At 42.0% G+C, this 22,831-nt stretch overlaps 1 protein-coding gene across 3 annotated transcripts in view; it reads right to left on the bottom strand.

Moving 5' to 3' along the window:
• NADK (NAD kinase) overlaps positions 1 to 22,257 on the bottom strand; it is a 68,116-nt gene extending 45,859 nt beyond the window's left edge. For all 3 annotated transcript variants that reach the window (XR_011559716.1, XM_070759132.1, XM_070759131.1), the window contains exons 1-2: positions 21,964 to 22,257; positions 1,422 to 1,615 (exon numbers count right to left, since the gene is read on the bottom strand). Coding sequence is in view for 2 of the 3 variants with exons in the window: in XM_070759132.1 (XP_070615233.1) it covers positions 1,422 to 1,615; positions 21,964 to 22,242 (473 nt within the window). In the remaining variant the exon portion in view is untranslated. The remainder of the gene's footprint in view (positions 1 to 1,421; positions 1,616 to 21,963) is intronic.
• Positions 22,258 to 22,831: the final 574 nt, after the last annotated feature.

The following is a 22,831-nucleotide window of genomic DNA, read 5'->3' as shown; positions in this document are numbered from 1 at the left end:
CGTGGCTTATTTTGTGGGTGTGGCTTGCCAGCCATGTGACCAGGCAGGAGTGGCTTCATGATCATGTGACCGGGGGTGGCTTAAAGGTCATGTGACCGGGCTTAAAGATGGCCAACGTGATGTCACTCACGTCAAGGGTTTGGGGTTAGGGTGCCTGGCCTCTCCTCGCCTCAAAAAGATACAACTTCCCTCTCTATTTACTATTACTGAATATCCAAAATATACTCTTTAATTCTATATATATATGCCATATGAGTGTGTGTGTGTGTGTGTATCTATCTGTATATCTATCTATCTATCTATCTATCTATCTATCTATCTATCTATCTATCTATCTACACATACATATGTATGTATGTATGTATGTATGTATGTATGTATGTATATGTATATATATATATATATATATATGTTTTTTATGTGGGATCACCCTGGTATATTGAAGGAACGTCACAGCTCCTTTTTGCCTCTAGGCCCAACCCAGGACCATTTCAAGGCAGTTAATTTATTCATATACATACACACACACACACACACACACACACACACATATATATTACACATAGGCACACAAAAATATACATTATCTACTATATAAACTATTATCTACTATATAAACTATTGGTGTATGTACACACACCCGCACACACAGCTCTTCTAAAATTATACACATTCAACCTCATTTACTGCAATAGAAAAAACATACCCAGAGCCCAGAAGAGAAAAAAAGAAAAAAAAATCCAAATTTTTCTACCGGTTCTGTGTACCTGACCATCACTGCCTATACTATTGCAAATCTTTCTCCTCTTCTCTTCCTCTAATCTTTCCTACTACCTCCTCCTTTCGGTACCTGATGATTTATCACTTGTTGTTTGTAGTCTTATGATTAATGATTGTGACTGTTTTAGCCGAGGCAAGAAACTCAAATTAGCAGCTTCAATGTAAGCCAGGACTTGGTGGTTTAATTGCCACCGGGAGGCTGATAAGCTACAATTTTCTGGCATGGCACTTGGGTTAGAAATGTCACCTAACAAACTTAACGAAACATTCAGAAAGGAGCCAACCCATCAATTTGTGATATAGACTTTTTCTCAAAACTTAAATTTTCAGAGGCCAAAAAACCTGGGGCAAAAGTTTCCTAAAGTACCCACAGGATTAGAAAAACCTTTTCAATTTTAATATACGTGTAATGTGGATTTAGATGGCAATTAACACAGGTGTTTATTTAGCACGGAGGCCTAAGAAATCAGATGAGACATTAACGGCGTTGTTCTTAAATGACTTTAAATGGAACCACTAATGACTGGGACAATTGTTCGGAATGATTATTCACAGGTCAGGCGACTTATCTCGAGATCAGATCACCGTTCAAAGCTGCCCGTGATTGAATGATTGAGGATCAAGCTGTCATCCTGCGGTACCTGAATTCTTTGGTGCTGCCCAGGGCAGGAGAAGCAGATAAGCTCCGAGTCTTTGTCCTTCCTCGCAAGGAATTCGTACAGCTGCGTTCTTCGTCGGCGTGACAGGTAGCGCACTGATAGCACATGGTGCCAGGGCTTAAATCTTCCCCAGCGGGGCCAAATGCCTCTGCTTGCAACTCCATGTTGAGAGGGAACTGGTGGGAGGGGAAAAAGAGAGAGAAAAAGATTTAAAATGTATTTATCTATTGATTTATTTAATTGATTGATTTATTGGATTTGTATACCGTCCCTCTCCGAGGACTCGGAGCAGCTCACAACATAACAGAAACATAGAAGATGGATGGCAGAAAAAGACCTCCTGGTCCATCTAGTCTGCCCTTATGCTATTTCCTGTATTTTATCTTAGGGTGGATCTATATTTGTCCCAGGCACTTTTAAATTCAGTTCCTGTGGATTTACCAACCACGTCTGCTGGAAGTTTGTTCAAAGCATCTACTACTCTTTCATTAAAATAATATTTTCTTATGTTGCTTCTGATCTTCCCCCCAACTAACCTACGTCTTTGGAGAGGGGTGGCATACAAATCTAATTAAACTTAACTTAGCCTCAGATTGTGCCCCCTTGTTCTTGGGTTCACTTTCCTATTTTAAACACTTCTCTTCTGAACCTTATTTAACCCTTTAACATATCTAAATGTTTCTATCGTGACCCCCCCTTTCCCTTCTGTCCTCCAGACTAGACAGATTGAGTTCATGAAGTCTTTCCTGATACGTTTTATGCTTGAGACCATCCACCATTTTTTGTAGCCCGTCTTTGGACCCGTTCAATTCGATCCATCTCTTTTTGTAGGTGAGGTCTCCAGAACTGAGCACAGTATTCCAAATGGGGTCTCACCAGTGCTCTATACAGCGGGATGATGATCATTTTCCAACATTTGCAACTACAGCCCGATGATCAAAATTCAGACGCTTGGAAATGGGTCAAGCCGGATACACTTGAAGATCTCATGGCTAACACCGGCAGAGATTCACTTTAAACCACTGGTCGTAAAATGGGGCAAACCTCATTTAACGACTGTCTCAGCAGCAGAAATTTTGAGCTCAACCGTGATGATAACCTATCGACTACCTGCATTTCTCATTGGCCTTAAGTTCCCAGCTAGCGACATCATCGTTTCAAAATGTAAACACCATTTGCGCAGGATCAATAAATCAGCGCTTGCATTTAAAAACAGAGGAGTTTTTTAAATAAGTAAATCAGAGCCAGAAGTTTATAAAAAAATAAACGTCAAAATAGTGGCGAAAGATCAGGAATTTGGAAATTCCCCTCCTCTTCTAACCACCCCCTCATCTTAAGATAGTGCTATCTCCCCAAATTTCCTAATTCTTCAATGACAACAAAAACAACAGTTTTGGTGCTTTTATCCAGTGTAAGAATGATTTGTCCAATTAGCTGGTTATACAAAACCGTTGCAAAGGAAAAAGGAAGTAGGGATGTGGACAAATAAAAAAAGAAACATTCCAATTTAAGAACATTTATTTATTTATCTATTTATTTATTTATTGGATTTGTATGCTGCCCCTCTCCGAAGACTCCGAACATACGAAGAGCCCTGCTGGATCAGGCCAAAGCCCATCGAGTCCAGCATTCTGTGTCACACAGTGGCCCCCCAATTGTCCATGGGGATCTTGAACAGAAGGAGAAGGCAAAACCCTCCCTTTTCCTTGACCCCCAACAAATGGGACCCAGGGGAACCCCCCTGCCTCACTTGGACATCCGTTTCAATAACCATCTATGACACCCTTCGCATCCATGAATCTGTCTAATCCTGCCTTGAAGCTATCCAGGTTGACAGCTGTCATGACCTCTTCTGGAAGGGAATTCCATCAACCAAGGACCCTCTGGGTGAAGAAATATTTCCCTTTACTTGTCCTCACTTTCTTACCTATGAGCTTTAGGGAGGGCCCCCTCCTCCTAGTATTGTGTGATAGAGAAAATAATTTTTCGCTATCCGCCTTTTCTATCCCATGCATGATTTTATACACTTCAATCAAGGCACCCCTTAAACGCCGCCTTTCAAGGCTGAAGAGACCGAGACGTTATAACCTGGTTTCATAAGGGAGGGGCTCCATTTCCTTGATCGTTCTTGTTGCCCTTTTCTGCATCTTTTCCAGTTCCATTCTATCCTTCTTGAGGTGCGGTGGCCAGAACTGTAATTTAAAGAACACCCAAGAGCAAAGTCGATCTTTTCTTAAACAGCTTCCAGATAAGGAGCTCTTTGGAACTCTCTCAGTTTGGTTGTTTTCTTGAAAACTTTCCATTACCTTAGCTAATAGCACTGTTGATGTTACCTAGCTGGGTAATGAAACGTCTACAAGAAAACCGCCAACCCTCATTTCAAACCCTCTCCTTCGTCAGCCGCCAGACACAAATACCAACCTATATTTATGCTGTCCTGCAGCGTTTCTAAGCCTTGTAAATATTGTGTGGACTTCACAACTCCTAGAGTTCCTCGGTCAGCATTCCGTGAGATTTAACATAATCTTTAAACATGTTGGGTCTTCCACCTGAGCGATTTAGCCACGGTGAGTCCTCAGGGAGTGGGCGGCATATAAATTCAAGTAATTAAATTAAATTAGATTATCGGTATCATCAAACCATGTCAGAGCTCCATTAAAACAAGCTAAGAGTTGACAGATTGCGCCAACATCCTACTAACTAGCCTTCCGGAAGTTAGTTAAGACGGTATTACTCTGAGCTTCGTTAATGTTGCTAAACAAGACACTGGTTGAGCTTTTGCCAGAGGTAAAATCCAGCAGGCTTTGGAGAACTGGTAGCAGAAATTATGAGTAGTTTGGAGAACCGGCAAACAGCACCTCTGGTTGGCCCCAGACTGGATTTTGCAGTATCCTTCCCCTGTAGTGGGGAGGGAATGGAGATTTTGCAGTATCCTTCCCCTGGAGTGGGGAGGGACTATGGATTTTGCAGTATCCTTCCCCAGGAGTGGGGAGGGAATGGAGATTTTGCACTATCCTTCCCCTGGAGTGGGGAGGGAATGGGGATTTTGCAGTATTCTTCCCCAGGAGTGGGGAGGGAATGGGGATTTTGCACTATCCTCTCCCTGGAGTGGGGAGGGAATGGGAATTTTGCACTATCCTTCCCGTGGAGTGGGGAGGGAATGGGGATTTTGCAGTATCCTTCCCATGGAGCAGGGAGGGAATGGGGATTTTGCAGTATCCTTCCCCCAGGAGTAGGAAGGGAATGGAGATTTTGCAGTATCCTTCCCCTGGAGTGGGTAGGGAATGGGGATTTTGCAGTATCCTTCCCCGGGAGTGGGGAGGGAATGGAGATTTTGCAGTATCCTTCCCCTGGAGTGGGGAGGGAATGGGGATTTTGCACTATCCTCCCCCTGCCACCCCCACCAAGCCATGCCCAGAGAACCGGTAGGGAAACAATTGTGAATTTCAGCTGCCCAATCTCATAACTTTTCTTGCGAGACAGATATTTCGCGGACATTTCCTCAAGAGCTACAACCTCGTGGATTAAATGAGGTGGTTGTTTTTACCCCTACGCCTTATGTTTGTCATAAACCGAGTGCTTGGAAATAATTCAGCGCAGGCCAACTTGTGTCTCTAGCAATTTAGCATGGCTAATTTGGGACTAAGGGAATAATTCACAACCGACTGGCTTCACTCACTTGTGCCAAGACATAAACCATGGTGTGTAAACCCCAACAGCTGGGCCTCCACAGGGTGCTAATCAAAACCTCCCCAATCCCCCCTATTAACGATAAGCGTTGACACACAAACACAACCGAAGTGTGCAACAGGGGGATGGAGGATTATGACATCAGCTAACCTAATGTTGTTAAGCTTGTGTAGGTTGTTTGTTAATCTTTTGAAGACGTTACAGTCGTTGGACTGTTTTTGGCGCTGCAAGGCTCAATTATTAAAATATTGAAGGAGATGGATCGGCTAACCGTGGTATTAAATGATAAAAAAGATTCTGACTATTATGATATCTGGACACTGCTACAAATGGGTAAGAAAAAGGAAACTAATTCACAATGAAAATGTTTCTATTTAATAGAAAGCGTGTTAGGTATTTTTTATTATTAACTGTATAAAAAGAACTTAAATGCATTACTATACAATACAAAACATAAAATATAGGTTATCAATTAAACCACTGGTCTCAATACCGCTAAGAACCAAATGTAGGCTGTCAATAGAGCCAGCCATAGGAGGGGAGGGGAGATATAAAGTATACTCGTCTTTTAAGTTTCGTGTGTGTACTGTACATTGTTTAAAAACATAGAAACATAGAAGACTGACGGCAGAAAAAGACCTCATGGTCCATCTAGTCTGCCCTTATACTATTTCCTGTATTTTATCTTACAATGGATATGTGTTTATTCCAGGCATGTTTAAATTCAGTGACTGTGGATTTCCCAACCACGTCTGCTGGAAGTTTGTTCCAAGGATCTACTACTCTTTCAGTAAAATAATATTTTCTCATGTTGCCTTTGATCATTCCCCCAACTAACTTCAGATTGTGTCCCCTTGTTCTTGTGTTCACTTTCCTATTAAAAACACTTCCCTCCTGAACCTTATTTAACCCTTTAACATATTTAAATGTTTCGATCATGTCCCCCCTTTTCCTTCTGTCCTCCAGACTATACAGATTGAGTTCATGAAGTCTTTCCTGATACGTTTTATGCTGAAGACCTTCCACCATTCTTGTAGCCCGTCTTTGGACCCGTTCAATTTTGTCAATATCTTTTTGTAGGTGAGGTCTCCAGAACTGAACACAGTACTCCAAATGTGGTCTCACCAGCGCTCTATATAAGGGGATCACAATCTCCCTCTTCCTACTTGTTATACCTCTAGCTATGCAGCCAAGCATCCTACTTGCTTTTCCTACCGCCCGACCACACTGCTCACCCATTTTGAGACTATCAGAAATCAAGATGTAAATGTATTGTCTGTTGTTATTGTTTTAATGTATATATGTAAATAAAAATTATTTTTTTTAAAAAAAGAAAATGTTTATGATGTAAGAATATGGGTATAGACATATAATCATATAGTACATGCAAAAGTTGGATGTTGACTTACTTGAAAAATATTTGTACATTTGGATTTGTGTTAATGCTTGTTTATATGTAGCAGTGTTTCCCAACCTTGGCAACTTGAAGATATTTGGACTTCAACTCCCAGAATTCCCCAGCCAGCATTCACTGGCTGGAGAATTCTGGGAGTTGAAGTCCAAATATCTTCAAGTTGCCAAGGTTGGGAAACACTGATATGTAGTATTTGTGGATTTATTTTAAATGTTTTTTAAATTCAATAAAAATTTATTAAAAAATAAAATAAAATAAAAGATCGAAGGATAATCAAAAAGCCGGACTTTTCAACTTGCATTAACTTGAGCATTTCAGCCACGCATTTCTCCCTTCCAGAAACTGCGCAGATTCACCTGTGGCCCACTCTCTGTGAACACTTTGAGGAAGAAAGTCTACAAAAAGCAGCCTAAAATTCCCGGCAGGGCGGAGACCCGTAGCTTAAGAGGAAGTAAAGTTTCACTGCGCAATAAAAGAATACACCAAATATCCATAAACAGAAGAACAACAAGAATAACCCCCAAAAAATCAATATTTACTTTCTTTCAGCCTCCACCCGGTTCAATGGATAATTTTTAAAATTATCAGATCTTGTTTGTTTCCTGTTCATAGGAACAGATCTATATTTGCCTATTATTTTATCAGTTTCATAGATACCATTGCTCTCTACATGGGGCTACCCTTTAAAAGTGTTTGGAAACTTCAGATTGTGCAGAATGCAGCTGCGAGAGCAATCATGGGCTTCCCTAAATATGCCCATGTTACACCAACACTCTGCAGTCTGCACTGGTTGCCGATCAGTTTCCAGTCACAATTCAAAGTGTTGGTTATGACCTATAAAGCCCTTCATGGCACTGGACCAGAATATCTACGAGAGCATCTTCTGCCGCACGAATCCCAGCAGCCGGTTAGGTCCCACAGAGTTGGCCTTCTCTGGGTCCCGTCGACTAAACAATGTCAGTTGGAGGGACACAGGGGAAGGGCCTTCTCTGTGGCGGCCCCGACTCTCTGGAACCAGCTCCACCCAGAGATTAGAACTGCCCCCACCCTCCTTGCCTTTCGTAAATTTCTTAAAACCCACCTCTGCCATCAGGCATTGGGGAACTGAGACATTTCCCCTTGCCTATGTAGTTTTATGTATGGTATGTTTGTATGTATGCTTTTTATATACAGTGGTCCCCCGATTATTGGGAGGGTTCCGTTCCAGGACCCCTCGCAATGATCAGTTTTTCGCGAAGTAGCGGTGCGGAAGTAAAAACACCATCTGCGCATGCGCAGATGGTGTTTTTACTTCCGCCGCAGCAGCGAGGAGCCGAAGATTGGGGTTTCCCCACCGCCCACGCAAACTCCTCGCTGCCGCTCGCCTGCCCTTCGCCCACCCACGCCGCTCGCTCGCGCCGCTTCCCAGCTGAGTCCTGAAGCGAATTGGCTTCAGGACTCAGCTGGGAAGCGGCGCGAGCGAACGGCGTGGGCGGGCGAAGGGCGGGCGAGCGGCGGGCGCGCGGGCAGGCAGGCGGCGGACAAGCCGTTCGCTCGCTCGCGCCGCTTCCCAGCTGAGTCCTGAAGCCAATTCGCTTCAGAACTCAGCTGGGAAGCGGCGCGAGCGAACGGCGTGGGCGGGCGAAGGGCGGGCGAGCGGCGGGCGAGCGGGCAGGCAGGCGGCGGACAAGCCGTTCGCTCGCGCCACTCGCTCGCGCCGCTTCCCAGCTGAGTCCTGAAGCCAATTCGCTTCTGGACTCAGCTGGGAAGCGGCGCGAGCGAACGGCGTGGGCGGGCGAAGGGCGGGTGAGCGGCAGCGAGGAGTTTGCGTGGGCGGTGGGGAAACTCCTCGCTGATGCCCGCCGCTCGCCCTCCCGCCAGCAAGAGGGGGAAGACCCAGGGAAGCCGCCCAGCAGCTGATCTGCCCGGCGCCATCTACGCATGCGTGGCCATAGAAAAAAAGGGCGCATGGTGTTTTGACTTCCGGGTTGAAAAATCGCCATATAGCCGTTCGCAATGATCGGGATCGCGATACCCGGGGGATCACTGTAATGGGGTTTTTAGGTTTTTTAATGTAAAATTGTTATTTTAGACTTTGATATTAGATTTGTCATTGTATACTGTTTTTATCACTGTTGTGAGCCGCCCCGAGTCTGCGGAAAGAGGCGGCATACAAATCTAATAAATAATGATGATAATAATAATAATAATAATAATAATAATAATAAACTGCTCATTAGAACAATAGTCATATACAGTGGTACCTCTACCCAAGAACGCCTCTACTTACGAACTTTTCAAGATAAGGACCTGGTGTTCAATATTTTTTTTTGCCTCTTTTCAAGAACCATTTTCCACTTACAAACCTGAGCCTCCGAAACTATAACCGGAAAAGGCAGGGAGAAGCCTCCATGAGGCCTCTCTAGGAATCTCCTGGGAGGAAACGGGGCCGGAAAAGGTGGGGAGAAGCCTCCCTGGGGCCTCTCTAGGAATCTCCTTGTAGGAAACAGGGCTGGAAAAGGCGGGGAGAAGCCTCCATGGGGCCTCTCTAGGAATCTCCTGGGAGGAAACAGGGCCTCCACCCTCCCTGTGGTTTCCCCAATCATACACATTATTTGCTTTTACAATGATTCCTATGGGAAAAATTGCTTCTTCTTACAAACCTTTATACTTAAGAACCTGGTCATGGAACAAATTAAGTTTGTAAGTAGAGGTACCACTCTATTCTTTAGCGTGTTGGTAAAATCTATTAGCTCAGCCCATTATTATTATTATTATTATTATTATTATTATTATTATTATTATTATTATTATTATTAAATGAGAAACCCATTTAGGCCAAACATTTCCTCCGGTTCTTTTGTTTAATTCAAGTACCTTGTGCACAGATTAGAGTTAAGTAAATTACACCATGGCTTAAAGGAGCTTTACAATAGACAAACACAGAGTAAACAAGGATTTAGGAAATTGCTACTAACTGGATAACAAACAGAGGTCAAAAGGCTGTAAAGGGTTAAGTTAAATCTATATTATAAACCCTTTTAAAAGTTCAATCCTAAATAGAGTGAGATATTTCTCTCTCTGGGAACATTGAGAATATATCTGTTGAACGAAACTCCTAATTGATGTCAGGAACAGCATCCAGCCAGTAAATATTCCATTTACTTGACCAGATTCCACCCTGCAAAAAATTATGGGGTTATTAAACGAAGACAACAATAAACCCTTTTTACAGATGAAAATAACGCCGTTCAAAAACTCCTCTTCAGAAACTGCCCTTGGGATAGGATTCTGGTATATTTAAGGACTTTTTAATTTTTTCCCTTGCAGACAAAAGCTTTTGCTGAATATCCTGATTTGATGGCTGCCAGGTGCACCATATAAATGCACCATAGATTAAAGCAGGTGTCCCTTAAAATATAAAGGTTAGGAAAAACAGGAAGTCTTTTAGATTTGATCTACCCAACTGGCAAGAGATTCACAAACCCATAAAATAAGTCCCGTGTAATTAAATGGCAAGGAGGCTTGGCTCTCTTGATCGGCGTTTGTTTATGCGATGGGTAAAATGAACAACCAGTCCGGTAAAAACAACAACAACCAGACATGTTGCGTTGCATGTCACACAATTGTCCAATTTTCTTCTGCCTTTTGTGTGTGTGTGTGTGTGACACGCAACGCAACATGTCTGGTGTGTGTGTGTGCGTCTTCTGCAACGCAGCGCTTACAGTCTATAGAATTCGTTTGTTTTGATTTTATGTTATAAAAGAAATTTATAGGGCTGCCAACTGGGGGTGAGTTGTTGTTATCATTATTATTATTATCATTATCTTTTTAAATATTTTTATTAATTTTCCACTTTAAAAAAAGAAAACATAATAGTAATTACAGAAGAAAATCAAAGAAAATTAAATTAATAGCAGTATATATATGGTTAAATAAAAGAACTCACCTTTATAGTGCTGCGTGATAAGGAAGCAATTTAAATAACAATCTTATTTTTTTTTAAAAGAGTCAATATAGTTATTGTTTTCCCTAGCTGATAAGAATTCACGACATAAAAACCCAACTATAACAACATACAACTCAAATCGCTGGTTTTAACATCTCCAAGAATTTTTTTTAAAAAAAGAGAGAGGACGCTGTCAACAGCCTCTACTACAGGAGAAGAGAAAAAATATACCTCTTGCTTGTTTTTTCTGTTTTCTGTTTTTTATGTAAATGTACTGTTTGTCGTTACTGTCTTATATATATGTAAATAAAAATTATTTTTTTAAAAAAATAGCAGTATATACAGATATTAGTGTTATATTAGCATTAAAGTCACTATATTTATATTATATTAATTATACACCAGACTATAATTTTTTTCAAGTATATAAATTAGTACATGATTTTTTCCATTAACAAATTAATTTCATATATACTTCAATGATTTATCATGCAGGATATATTGCCCCCCCAATTTTAAACTCTAGATTTTATTTATTACATACTTCAAAATATTTAAACAAGCAAAAATCATAAACAAATTAACATTATTAAAACAACTATTATTATCATTATCATTATTATTATTTTATTCACAAAAAACAGTAACACACAGCAAACAAGATTGATATGGTGGATTTTGTATCACAATATCACAAATTGAATACTTCCCAAGCGTCTAGGACTGTGTTATGTATTATTATATTATTAATTTAATTTATATGCCACCCGACTAAAGGACTCTCGGCGGTTTGCAACACAAAAAAAGTTGCAGGAATAAAACCCGAAATACAAAACCCAACATGGATGGCGATTCGCAGGAAAAAACCCCAAAGATTAAAAGGAGCAATAGGAACCTCATCCTGAATACATTTGAAATTTCAACAGAGGCACAAGGGGAGAGAGATTGGACCAAACAGCCCTGGCTCTTTTCCACCTATAAAGATAATTGGAAATTTGAGCTTATCGTAACTTCAACTTGTGTGACGGCATTTCCAGCTATCTTACTTTATTATTTGCTGGGTGAATTAATTAAGGAATGGCCTGCATGGTTTTAAATCACGTATGGGTCTTCTCATAACAGGGTCAAGAATTGGGACCGAGCGTAGAGTACTTCTCGACTTACGACTGCAACTGAGCCCAAAATTTCGGTCGCCAAGTAGAAACATCATTCTGAAAGTTTGCGCCCCCTTTAAATGACCTTTATTGCCACCTTCTCAAAGTGAATCGGTGCAATCGTTAAGTGAATAACGCGGCCGTTGAGTGAATCTGGCTTCAATCCCGTTGACTTGACGAGTTCAGGATTTCGCCAAAGGGTTGTAAATGTGCGTCAGTTGACAAGCATTCTGAATTTTTGATCCCGTGACCACGGGGAAGAAAGTCCACCACAGTCGTTAAGTGCGAAAAACATACGGGACCACCTTCTGCCGCATGAATCCCAGTGTCAAGTCAGGTCGCACAGAGTCGGCCTTCTCCAGGTCCCGTCAACTAGACAATGTCGTTTGGTGGGGCCTAGAGGAAGAGCCTTCTCTGTGGGGGGCCCAGCCCCTCTGAAATCAGCTCCCCCGGAGATTTGTACTGCCCCCACCCTCCTTGCCTTCTGTAAGAATTTGAAAACTTATTTATGCTGCCAGGTTTGGGGTCATTAGATCCACGCCTCTAGCCACTGAATGATTAGTATGCTTGTTTTATCTTTGAGTGAATGATTTTTGATATTTAACTTTTATAATGTTTTAACATAGAAACACAGAAGACTGATGGCAGAAAAAGACCTCATGGTCCATCTAGTCTGCCCTTATACTATTTCCTGTATTTTATCTTAGGATGGATCTATGTTTATCTCAGGCATGTTTAAATTCAGTGACTGTGGATTTACCAACCACATCTGCTGGAAGTTTGTTCCAAGCATCGACTACTCTTTCAGTCAGTTAATTAAGTTTTAGATTATTTAATTCATTGGATCCAATTGTATTTTGTATACTGTTTTATTGTTGACATGTTGTGAGCCGCCCCGAGTCCATGGAGAGGGGCGGCATACAAATCCAATCAATCAATAAATAAATAAAATAAGTTCCCCTCTTTGTTTCCCCCCAGTGCTGTTCTCACTTTGGTCACTAAACGGACTGCTGTTAAGTCAAGGACTGTCTACACAAGCTTGGCAGTTTAACCCCAGTTAGTTCACACATTGCTTCCTTGTTAATGCCATTCTCAAAGGGCCAGGAAAATAACATCAGGAATGCTACCTTTTAAAGAAATGGCTGGAATTCTCCTGGGCAGCAAGAAACAAAAGGGACATTCAGAAAAGAACAACCAACAGGCACTTGATCTTGCCAGGGGCCTTTTCTTTTTCTTTTGCAAATGAAGTAGCTTATTCATCATTTCTACAATTTGTCAAAGACGCAGCCCTACAGCCCCAGACCATTCCGTTCCACTTTTATCCTCTCTCAGGCAGACAAAAAAGGACATCACTGGAGAATTTCCAAACTTGGAAATTCAAATCTCAACCCACAAATGCTCGGTCTTTTACATTGGTAAAAAGAATCAGAATACAAAATACAAATTTGGAGGAAATGAACTTGTAGACTGACCCTCACTCTGTCAAAGACTTTGGAGGACTCATATCCAATGACCAAAGTAACAACATTGACAAAAAAGCTTTAAGAGTTGTCAATCTAATCTGATGTAGCTTATTCTCCAAAAACATCAAACGGCTAACCAGAGCTTACAAAACATTTGTCAGACCAATTCTAGAATACAGCTCACCTGCATGGAACCCGTATTGTGTATCAGACGTAAATACAAGTCCAGAAATATTTCACAAGAAGAGTCCTTCACTCCTCCTCTTGTAACAAAACACCTTACTCCATCAGACGTGAAATACTGCAATTAGACAATTTACAACGTTGCCTCCAGAAATATTTCACAATAGTTCTTCACTCCTCCCCTCGCAACAAAACACCTTACTCCATCAGACGTGAAATACTGCAATTAGACAATTTACAACGACATTGTCTCCAATGTGATCTAACAGTAGTTCATAAAATCATATATACCAAAATGTCCTTCCTGTTAGTGATTACTTCACCTTCAACCGCAACAACACACGAGCACGTAATAGATTCAAACTTACTGTAAACCGCTAGCTTGCAGGAAATATGGCTTCAGCAATAGAGTGATCAACACCTGACTCTGGGGTTTCTTCCCCAAAACCCAAAATCTTTAACCTTAGATTGTCTATAGGTGACCTCTCCCCTTTTCTAAGAGGTCTGTAAGGGCTTGCATAAGCACACCATTGTGCCTACCGTCCCTTTCCTACAGTCCTATTTTTTTATCATTATTTATTATTTATGTTATGTTTATACAAACTACAATTCTATACTTGTTCAAATAGATAGATAGATAGATAGATAGATAGATAGATAGATAGATAGATAGATAGATAGATAGATAGACACACAGACACAGACACAGAGAGAGAGAGAGAGAGAGAAAGGAAGGAAGAAAGGAAGGAAGGAAGGAAGGAAGAATACATCCACGTTCATCCAATGATACTACAAGAAAGACCTAATTAGACGTCAGTTTTTATCCCAGCCATTCAGTGCAGGCTTTTTAAATGCTTCCTTTATTACCATTTTTAATTTGAACTGCAGAACAGTAAACAAACGGACAGGGTGGACTGAAAAATTTCTTCACTCCCTGTTCCAGTTGCCAAATCGTTTCTTGCCGAGAAACAGAAAACAGGAAACCGCAGGTCCTTTTTCAAATAAGATGGATCCTTGTTTATACGTTACTTTCTCCTGCACCACTCGAAAACGCAAAAGGACTGTTGGAATTAAGAGGAGGGTTTCAAAGTTGCTCGGAGATATTTCTGAACTTAACAGACTCGGAAGAGGACAGTGTGAAAGTGTAAATGTTGACTTAAAACTAAGCCAATGTTCTGGGTTAAACTGAGCCACATTTACTGAATAATTGTCTAGGCCAGGGGTAGGCAAAGTTGGCTCTTCTATGACTTGTGGACTTCAACTCCCAGAATTCTTAAGCCAATCATGCTAGCTCAGGAATTCTGGGAGTTGAAGTCCACAAGTTATAAAAGAGCCAATTTTGCCTACGACACAACCTAAGTTAGAAACCCTGGGTTTTTTTCAAGCTCCTATGGACGAGATGCACAAAGTGCATACAGCAAAAAACAAATGATATTATGGCTCTGAGTGTCTCCTAAAATGTGAGGTATGCACGATTTGACAGTGACTTAATTCCAAGGGATTCACCATCCACGTATAGACCCAATATTGCAATTTTTCAACAGCCTTGCTTTAAGGGCCGTGAATGCTACCATCTCGTCACAGCCAAATTATTATTGTTCTGGGATGTATGTTTGCTTGATTGGACTATTTAATTGGGGTTTATTCTTTTTTAGCATTTAATATTTGACTTTTTATTATTGTATTGTATTTTATACACTGGTCCTTGACTTTTGCGGGTCCGACTTTCGTGGAAAGGCTATACCAGGGGGATTCAAAGAATATTAAATGGAAAAAATACTCCACGGTTTTTTTGAACACCACGGGTTTTAATAATAATAATTAATAATAATTTATTAGATTTGTATGCCGCCCCTCTCCGCAGACTCGGGGTGGCTCACAACAATAATAATGATATATAAAAGAAAGTATCTAAAAACCAGATATTTAAAAACCAGACAGCAGAAGCATACCATACATAAAATTATATAGGCCTGGGGGAGATGTCTCAATTCCCCAATGCCTGGCGATATAGGTGGGTCTTAAGCAATTAAGCAGGATTAGACAGATTCATGGAGGCCAAGCATATACAGTGGTACCTCGAGATACGAGTTTAATTCGTTCCGGTCCTGCGCTCTTAAGTCGAGCAGCTCTTATCTCGAACGACTTTTCCCCATAGGAATTAATGTAAATAATTTTAATTGGTTCCAGCCCTCAAAAAACTCACAAAGTTAGTCTAAATTATGCAAAAAGACATTGCAAGAATAAATGTAACTTTACTTATTAATAAGATGATAAGCTGAGAGCTTTCCTTCCCTTCCTCTTTTTACCCAAAACAATCAACATGGCAAACTTTTATTTTTATTCATTAAACTGTAGTTATTTATTCAACTTCACTGCCACCCAATCCTGTAGAGGGAGGAAAGAAGGGAGGAAGGAAAAGGAAAGCAAGAAATGGAGGGAGGAAAGGAAGGAAGGAAAGAAAGGAAGGAAGAAAGAAAGGGTGAAGGGACAGGAACAGAGGAAGGAAGCAAGGAAACTTATGAAAGGGGAGAGTAACTTCACTGCCACCCAATCCTGTAGAGGGAGGAAAGAAGGGAGGAAGGAAAAGGAAAGCAAGAAATAGAGGAAGGGAAGGTAAAAGAGAGAAAAAGAGCAAGAAAGAAAGCAAGCAAGAGAGAAAGAAAGAAAATGAAAGAGAAATAAAAATAGAGAGGGAGAATGAAAGAAATGGAAGGAGGGAAGGAAGGAGAGAAAGAAAGAGAAAGAAAGAAAGAAAGAAAGAGAAAGAAAGAAAGAAAGAGAAAGAAAAAAGAATGAAAGAGCAAGAGAGCAAGAGAGAAAAAGAAAGAGAGAAAGAAAGAAAGAAAGAAAGAAAGGCAACTTCAAAGAAAGGCTCACTGAGCATCTCTCACTCTCTCTCTCTCTATCCCTCTCTCTTTCTCTCCCCCCTCTCCCCCCCTTTCCCTCTCTCTTTCTCTCTCTCCCTCTCTCTTTCTCTCCCCCCTCTCCCCCCTTTCCCTCTCCCCCCCCCCCAGGCCGGCAGCGATGTTTTAAAACAGCCGCGCCGTTTGCGAGCTAACTCCTGAGGTGCGGAAGTTCGCCTTTGGCGTTTGGGCCACTCGGAATGTGAAATTCAAAACAGCGTTCGGATCCCCCCACCCCCAGCAGAAGCCAAGGACCCCCAGAGTGGGGCGGCAGGGGAGGCGACCGCCTCTCCACTCACCAAGTGCCGGGATACGAGCCGAGAAGAGCCGGGCTGGCTTACTTTCCTTCCTTCCCACGCTGATGCAGAGCCACTCGAACAAAGCGTCACGCCCCCCTGACGCTTTTGGCGGCAAAAGAGCCCAGCGTCGCTTCGGAAACCACCGAAAGCATCAGAGGGGCGCGACGCTTTGTTCGAGTGGCTCTGCATCAGCGCGGGAAGGAAGGAAAGTAAGCCAGCCCGGCTCTTCTCGGCTCGTATCGCGGAGAGGGGCGGCATACAAATCCAAGTAATAAATAAAATAAAATAAAAAAATGTCTCTCCTCTCCCAGCTCTTATCTCGAGTAGCTCTTAAGTCGAGCAGCTCTTATGTCGGGGTTCCACTGTAGATGGTTATTGAAACGGATGTCCAAGTGTTCCCTCTATGTTGGTTGAGGCAGGCAGGATTCCCTTGAGTACCATTTGTTGGGGGTCAAGGGAAAGGGAGAGTCTTGCCTTCTCTTTCTACTCAAGATCCCCATGGACAAGTGGTGGGCCACTGTGTGACACAGAATGCTGAACTCCATGGGCTTTGGCCTGATTCAACATGGCTCTTCTTAGGTTCTTCTGTTCTTAATTTACGAAAGACAAGGAGGGTGGGGGCGGTTCTAAACTCCGGAGGAAGTTGATTCCAGAGGGCCGGGGATGCCACAGAGAAGGCTCTTCCCCTGGGGCCCGCCAGACATTGTTTAGTCGACGGGACTCGGAGAAGACCAACTCTGTGGGACTTTATCGGCCGCTGGGATTCGTGCGGCAGAAGACGGTCCTGGAGGTATTCTGGTCCGATGCCATGTAGGGCTTTATATTTTCCCGATCTGCCCCTCCCTGAGGGGCGAGCATGGAAGCCAAGCCTTTTCTTGTACAAGGTCTCTTGTATAATTATCCAGAGGAGGAGCAATTTTAGAGAACCCCGAGCTGTCCTCCTCCCGCGCCCAAGCTGCAGCTTTTCAAACGCGGCACTTCCCTGGGCTTGACAGCAGCCCCCTGACTGCCGCGACCGACTTGTGCCGCGGGAAGGGGGCGGCCGCTTGCAAACCCCTCACCTTCGCCGCCGCCTCCTCCTCCTCTTCCACCGCCCCGCTGCCTGAGCCCGGCAATGTCGTTTACACGGTGCTGGTGGGAGATCCATCATCGCTCTGGAGGAGGAGAGCCCGGCACAGGAACTACGAGGATGGAGCTGGATGGAGTGCTTCCGCTTGCCGCCCAAAGCCTTTCTCACACACACACAGGTCTCCTCCCCTTCTCTCCTGGTTTAAGGCACAGGTTAAAAAGGAGCCCTGAGTGAGGGGCATGCAGCATCGGAGGGTGTGTGTGACATGCTTTTTACGTTTTTTATATGTTATATTTATGTTGTAAATATAGTGTCTCTACTTCGCGGTTTTTCATTTTTCGCGGGTGGTCTTGGAACGCATCCCCAGCGAAAAACAAGGGATCATTGTATTGCTATAAGCCACCCTGAGTCCAATGGGATTGGGTGGCCCAGAAGTCAATTAAATTATATTAAATTAAATTAAGTCATCTTTGAAATTACGGATTTGTTAGATTGAGCCTTGCAGATTTTATTCACCCCACTACCAAGGCAGATGGTAACATGAGCCCTGCTTGGTTTGCTAAATGCTAAATCTACCAGCTCAACAAGATTCCATTTTGTCGCTATTTCTCCCCACACACACATACCAAATATTGTATTATGAAACCGCGAGCCTCCCTCCAGGGTCCATCAATTCGTGGGTGCGCAAGCCTCATGAGGCCGCAAGGTCTGTTTATAATTTTCTCTGTCCCATCAACCTAGAAAATGTTAATTTTTCTGGACAAGCCATGGATTAGTGGGTCAACAGCCAGGGTGTTTGAATATCAAGAGATAATTCTTAGGTCTATTATTATAACGTAGGAAGGACAGATCATCTAGTAATTCCACTCAAACATCCTCACCCTGTTCTTAGACAAACTATTGACTTTTTTGCTTTTATAATGACGGGTTGGAGCTATCCTCCACTTTACCCTGGATATGAATATTCATATATTCAAACACACACAAACTCACACACACACACACACACAAGTTGTTGTATCCATTTCCCATGGTTTGTCAACCATAGAAAACCTTGCAAAAAATACCTTTCTAAAAGGAAGATAAAATATACTGCTCAAAAAACACTTAAAACAACAGAATATAACTCCCAGGTAAATCAAACTTCTGTGAAATCAAACTGTCCTCTTAGGAAGCAAAACTGATTGACAATCAATTTCATTTTGTTGTCAGCCCATTCAACTTTGTACAGAACAAATTATTCAATGAGAATATTTCATTCATTCAGATTTAGGATGTGTTCTTTGAGTGTTCCCTTTATTTTTTTTTTAGCAGTGTACATCTATAGCATTCCCATTATCTATTACATGAATATCTCTAATAATACTAATACTAATAATAATAATAATAATAATAATAAGAAGAAGAAGAAGAAGAAGAAAAACAACAACAACAACAACAATAACAACAACAAAGTTGGAAGGAATCTTGGAGGTCTTCTAGTCCAACCCCTGCTTAGGCAGGAAAACAATTGCTTAGCAATTGCTTATCAGAGCAATTATCAATTGCACTGTGGCTGTTGTGTCTTACAAATACACTCTTAATTTCAATTTGACCATTTATAGAGGAACACTGGGCTTATATTATTATAATTATAATATTATTTTACTGAAAGAGTAGTAGATGCTTGAAACAAACTTCCAGCAGACATGGTTGGTAAATCCACAGTAATTGAATTTAAACAGGCCTAGGATAAACCTAGATCCATCCCAAATTAAAATACAGAAATAGTATAAGGGCAGACTCGATGGACCAGGAGGTCTTTTTCTGCCGTCAATCTTCTATGTTTCTAATCTCTATTCTACTCTCTAACTGTACCCAGTTAAATTTTGAAGTCTTGTTGCTGAAAGCACTATAATATCTACTTTCTTTAAAAGAATAATTGAACTCCCAAATAAAACAACACACTTTAAAGAGATAGAAGGGGGATATTGGTTAAGCGAGTGCTTGCTTTTGCTTCTTCTGTGAGTCTAATCACATAACGGTTGTGTTATCCCATTTACTGGACTGTGACTTTTTAAGATAACATTCTCATTCCTTCGGTAAAACATTCCAGGGCTTAACAAAAGAGCCCAAAAAAAAAATGATTAGACTGCATTCCTACAGTCAAAACAAGAAGAGTAAAGAAAAATCTGATATGCTTCCAAGAAAATCCGTTGTTTTGTAAGCAAGGAAAAAATGGTTGAGACGGTTATGAAATGGTGCACAATTAATTACAGCAAATACTTGCCAAGAAAGCAAGCTTGCAAAAGACTTTGGAGATCCTTCCCAAGGATCAAGGTTGACTCAGCCTTCCATCCTTCCGAGGTGGGTAAAAAGGGGGGCAAAGATTGATGGGGGCAAATATGCTGATTCTGTAAACCGCTTAGAGAGGGCTGTAAAAGCACTATGAAGCTATCTGAAAAGGCAGATGTTCTTGTTTTGGGGGATGTAAATATACATGGTAGATTATTATTATCTAACAAGATTCTCAATCATCTAGGTCTTGATAGTCCTAAAGTTGTTGTTTTTCCAAAAAGCTGGACTTTCTTAGAATTTTTTTTTTTTAATTGAAAACTTTTCATTTCTGAACGAAAGAAACTTTTGGGATAAGCAGCAAAACGTTTTTCAAAGGGGGGGGGGAAAGCAAGAAAATCTGCTTGTCTTTTGGGTGGGTGGAATGGGGGAAAGCACCTTTGGGATATCAATTAATTACTTCCTTATTGCTTTATCTTTTGGTTGTACATTTGCTGGGCGTTTTTGTTTCTTTTGGTATCTGGCCTACGACTGTAATAAAACTGAACTGAATTGAACTGACTTATGTTGAAAAGTGTTTACAATCCCATGATCCTCAGTGGAAAGATTCCATAAACCATCCCCTTACATTTCTCTATCTCTAATTCTGCCTTCAAACTAAAGCTGGGCCAATGAACCAAACTCTTAAATTGTTAGCTCATTCCCGTTTTCCTCCTTTTTTTGCTTACTTTTGTTATTAAAACAAGAGACCACTTTTTTTATAAAAAAGAAAGAGTTTATAATCCCGGTACATTTGGAATCAGATCGTTAAAGAAAGTTGAACAGCAGGAATTTATAATGCCATCCCATTTCGTAAGAGGATAGAAGATGCAAATCCAGTCGGGAGGAGAGGAAAAAAGGGCAGCATTTGTCATTACACAACGCATTTAATTGGCAATTGATATTCCCATCGTGGGTTTGCTGAACCCTTTAACTAAGCAAGCAGGTTTGGAGTTGTGTGTGTGTATGCAATTGCAGTTGCACACACACACACACACAGGCTGCATAGCTAGAGGTATAACAAGCAGGAAGAGGGAGATTGTGATCCCGCTGTTTAGAGCGCTGGTGAGACCCCATTTGGAAGACTGTGTCCAGTTCTGGAGATCTCACCTACAAAAAGAGATTGATCGAATTGAACGGGTCCAAAGACGGGCTACAAAAATGGTGGAAGGTCTCAAGCATAAAACTGATCAGGAAAGACTTCATGAACTCCATCTGTATAATCTGGAGGACAGAAGGGAAAGGGGGGACAGGATCGAAACATTTAAATATGCCAAAGAGTTAAATAAGGTTCAGGAGGGAAGTGTTTATAATAGGAAAGTGAACACAAGAACAAGGGGGCACAAGCTGAGGTGAGTTGGGAGAAAGATAAGAAACAACATGAGAAAATATTGTTTTACGGAGAGTAGTAGATGCTTGGAACAAACTTCCAGAAGACGGGGTTGGGAAATCCACAGTCACTGAATTTAAACATGCCTGGGATAAACACATATTCATCCTAAGATAAAATACAGGAAATAGTATAAGGGGAGACTAGATGGACCAGAAGGTCTTTTTCTGCGGTCTATCTTCTATGTTTCTAATGCAATGCAATGCAATTGAAATACAATTGCAATGCAATGATGGGCAGGATGAGCCCCCTTGGCTTGGGGGAATAAAGCCTGCTTGGCATTGGTTGGATGATGGAACTTGTGGTCTAACGTTGTGCAACCTTTGAGGGCTTTCAAAGGGATCCTGGACTGCCATGGGTCCGAAATGGTGGAGGGACTCCTGTTTGAAAGGGGAGGGGGGATTGGACTAGATAACCTTACAAGGTCCCTTCCAACTTATTGAAATGTCCTATCTATCTATCTATCTATCTATCTATCTATCTATCTATCATTTTATTTATTTATTTATTCATTTGATAAATAATAATAAACAGAGTCGTTAGGGAGTTGGGCGGCATACAAATCGAACTGATTAATTAATTTGATTAAATTAATTAATTAAAATGTTGACAGGGGGAGGAAGCGACCGTGGGCGCCAGGTTGGGGAACACGCGAGCATTCCCCTTTTTTTTCTGCCCCTCGCTCGGCCCCGCCCCTCCTGCTGACGTCACTCACCCTCGAGCTCAGGCCCCTCCTCCTTTGTCTCCGCCGCCGCCTTAGGCGCGCGCTGCCCCTCCGTCCGAATGCCTCCGCGGTGGGCCTCCTCACAGGCCTCCCGCCGATGCCGTCGTTGTCGCCGCAGCTACTCGCCGCGGGTGCCTCCAGGCCAGCGAATCCGGCCGAGGGCGGCCGGCGCCGCGGAGGCTGCCACGCACCGCCCCCATTCTCCGCCCCTCGGCCCGCCTCAGCGCCTTCCCTCCCCTCGTGAGGGGAAGGCCGGGCGCGCCTGCGCATTTGCGCCTCCCGGATGGCCGACAGACAACTGTTAAAATCCTAGAGCGGTGCGCTGCTTTGCGTGGCGAGTGTTCCTGACGTCTCTACCGCCCCCTATAGAGAAGCGAGGGAAGTCCTGGAAATAAGATTTTAAAATAAGATAAAATCTTACCCCAAATATAGCAGCTCAAGATTGGTTTTATTTTGTCCCCCCCCCCCAGCATTGCTCATTTCTTCTTGTGTGTTATGACACTTGAGGGCAAGTTAAAGCAGTAGTGTAGGGTTTCCTGCCTAAGCAGGGGGTTGGACTACAAGATCTCCCAAGATCCCTTCCAACCTATCTATATCTATCTATCTATCTATCTATCTATCTATCTATCTATCTATCTAGATATAGATATATCTCCATCCATCCATCTATATCTATCTCTATATCTCCATCCATCCATCTAGCTATGTAGCTATCTACATTTTTATGCCACTCAACTCTCAGAGGACTCTGGGCAGCTTACAAGAAGGAACATCAAAGAACCTGCAATTAGTATTGCAGATAGTCCTCAACTTAGAATAGTTCACTGAATGACTGTTCTTTATTCTTTATTGGCCAAGT

The sequence above is a fragment of the Erythrolamprus reginae genome, chromosome 8 (assembly GCF_031021105.1).
Source record: "Erythrolamprus reginae isolate rEryReg1 chromosome 8, rEryReg1.hap1, whole genome shotgun sequence".
NCBI lineage: Eukaryota > Metazoa > Chordata > Lepidosauria > Squamata > Dipsadidae > Erythrolamprus > Erythrolamprus reginae.
The sequence above is the reverse complement of the archived record's forward strand: the minus strand, read 5'-3'. Positions and strand labels throughout refer to the sequence as shown.